The following is a 2,178-nucleotide window of genomic DNA, read 5'->3' as shown; positions in this document are numbered from 1 at the left end:
TTCGAGTACTTGCAAAGAAGAGCAGCAAGAGCTAATTTCGACGTCATAGGAAATAAATATATGACGTACATCATCCAAATTACCAGCATGCAATATAATGAAGAACTAGAAGTAATATCAGAATGAGTTGAGATTAAATTAATACCTATTTGTTAGCATTGTTTGTTTATAGTACCATATTGTGAAATATAATTAGACGAAATTGATAAAAGCTTAATTGAAAAAGATCATGATATAAAGGAGAACGTTTTCAGTTGCATATTTGAGCCATGTAAATGTGTAAACGGTTATATTTATTTACAATCTGTTGCCTTATGGAAATAAACAATAATTGAATTAAAATTCTGTCAATAATCCCCAAAAATAGCGATTTCAAGCGATAACTTCAAAATAAAATCCAGCTATTGAAATCCTTCCTTTCGATAGTATTATTATCGGTTCAAGTTTACTTATATTTTGATGCACTAAGTTGTACAGTAATGGAGATGTTTAGAAGATCAGATTGGTCGAAAACTTCGGTTTTATTTAGTAAAACAAGGAATACAGCTGCTCACGATATACTGCAAGTAAGATCAAATACCACGTTGTTTTATTGTCTATTACTTTTAATACAATAACTAAACTAAACTAAGTGCGAATGCTAGTAGTCTGAAATGAGGCTATCTTAGATACCAAGAGAGCATTTCTGCTCATTGAAATGCAATTTATATTCAACTTTTCCAGGCCTGCTTGCCGCTATTTTATGTATTATTATTAACTTAGTCGTCTCTTAGCATACAATACTTTCATAAAATTTAAGTCTTTTGCTGGTTTAATAACGGTAAAGTTAGCATAGATATCATCAATTCGCATAAATCTCTACCGTTTAATTAAAAATTCTCCGTGACCACGATAGCAATTCTTTACTAAAATCATGATCATGCAAACATATCGTCTTGCCTTCTTTGCTATCATATCGAAAATTTTATCAACCTATTCATTACTCTCTATGCTAACGCTAATATTAGGCTGCAAAAAGTAGTGATATGCTGCTTTTACAGCAAGTTCTACCAAATGAAGGAATCGAAATATTTGCTAACCAACTAGACCGCGATCGTTTAGCCCCATTACACTATGCGGCAAGAGGTGGTAATGTTGAACTCATTGAAGGCTTAATTGCAAGAGGTGCAGGTTCGTTAATCATCCACTAGTAACTACTTACAATGCAAAAGATTTGATAATATTGACAGTATTTATAATAATTAATCATGAATCAATATGCATTATAATTATCAAATCCTAGACTATGAATGCCACTGGACCTAACTATTTCTTTATTATTTCGCCTTAGATATTAATATTAAAGGGCTAAATGACATAACACCACTACATTTGGCCTCAAAGCATAACAGATATGCAGCTGTAAGAGCACTACTAATGTTTAATGCTGATATAGAAGCTAAAGATACAAATTCTAATACGGCAATGCATTATGCAGCAAGAGGTGGAAATGAGAAGATTTGTGAGGTAAAACCGGAAAATATTATCGGTATTCTACTCCGCCAGTTTAAATAGTGTAGTCATTAGTAGCTATTGTCGGCGCTATGAACCCTTTTAGATCATTATGTAGAATACCACCGTTAAAAATTTACATCTACAGTTATATAGCGATTCTTTACTAAAGTTACTAATGTAAATCAAGACACAAAACATGCATTACCTGAAATCTAAGATTTATCGCACTTACTATACCAACGACTAGGATATAAAAGTTGAAGACGACAGCTTAATTTGGAATATTTAAAAAATTATAAAGTAAAATCAGTCGCAACAACTAGTTATTGATACATTTCTATTCTTATGGTTGCTCTAAGGTTAATGAGAATAAAAGTGCTTTACACTAGAATATGATTTCGTAATCAGTTATGTAATATTATGATCTTATATAGAAGATGCCTAGTATATTAATATCCTAATATACGAATACTTATCATATACCGTTTAAGTACTGTATTGTATTACATTCATAATGTACGACATCATGACCACATATAGACGACATGCTATACATATAAAGACATTATCTCAATCCCATCTAAAACCTATAAATACCCTTGTACGCTAACTCGTTAGTCAGTTCCTACGTTCCTGCTATCTCAAATACCTTATCTATAACAACCATATCATTGTTAGCCTGTA

At 31.6% G+C, this 2,178-nt stretch overlaps 1 protein-coding gene across 1 annotated transcript; it reads left to right on the top strand.

The window, feature by feature from the left end:
* Positions 1-1,073: 1,073 nt before the first annotated feature.
* Positions 1,074-1,509, top strand: TRIADDRAFT_7916 (uncharacterized protein; the record flags this gene model as incomplete). The annotated part of the gene is made up of 2 exons (XM_002118617.1): positions 1,074-1,170; positions 1,331-1,509. Coding segments are annotated over 2 exons (276 nt in total), but the record flags the coding sequence as incomplete, so codon positions are not given.
* Between the last annotated feature and the right edge of the window lie 669 nt (positions 1,510-2,178).

The sequence above is a fragment of the Trichoplax adhaerens genome, genomic scaffold (assembly GCF_000150275.1).
Source record: "Trichoplax adhaerens TRIADscaffold_292 genomic scaffold, whole genome shotgun sequence".
Taxonomy (NCBI): domain Eukaryota; kingdom Metazoa; phylum Placozoa; class Uniplacotomia; order Trichoplacea; family Trichoplacidae; genus Trichoplax; species Trichoplax adhaerens.
This window is presented reverse-complemented; position numbering and strand designations above follow the sequence as displayed.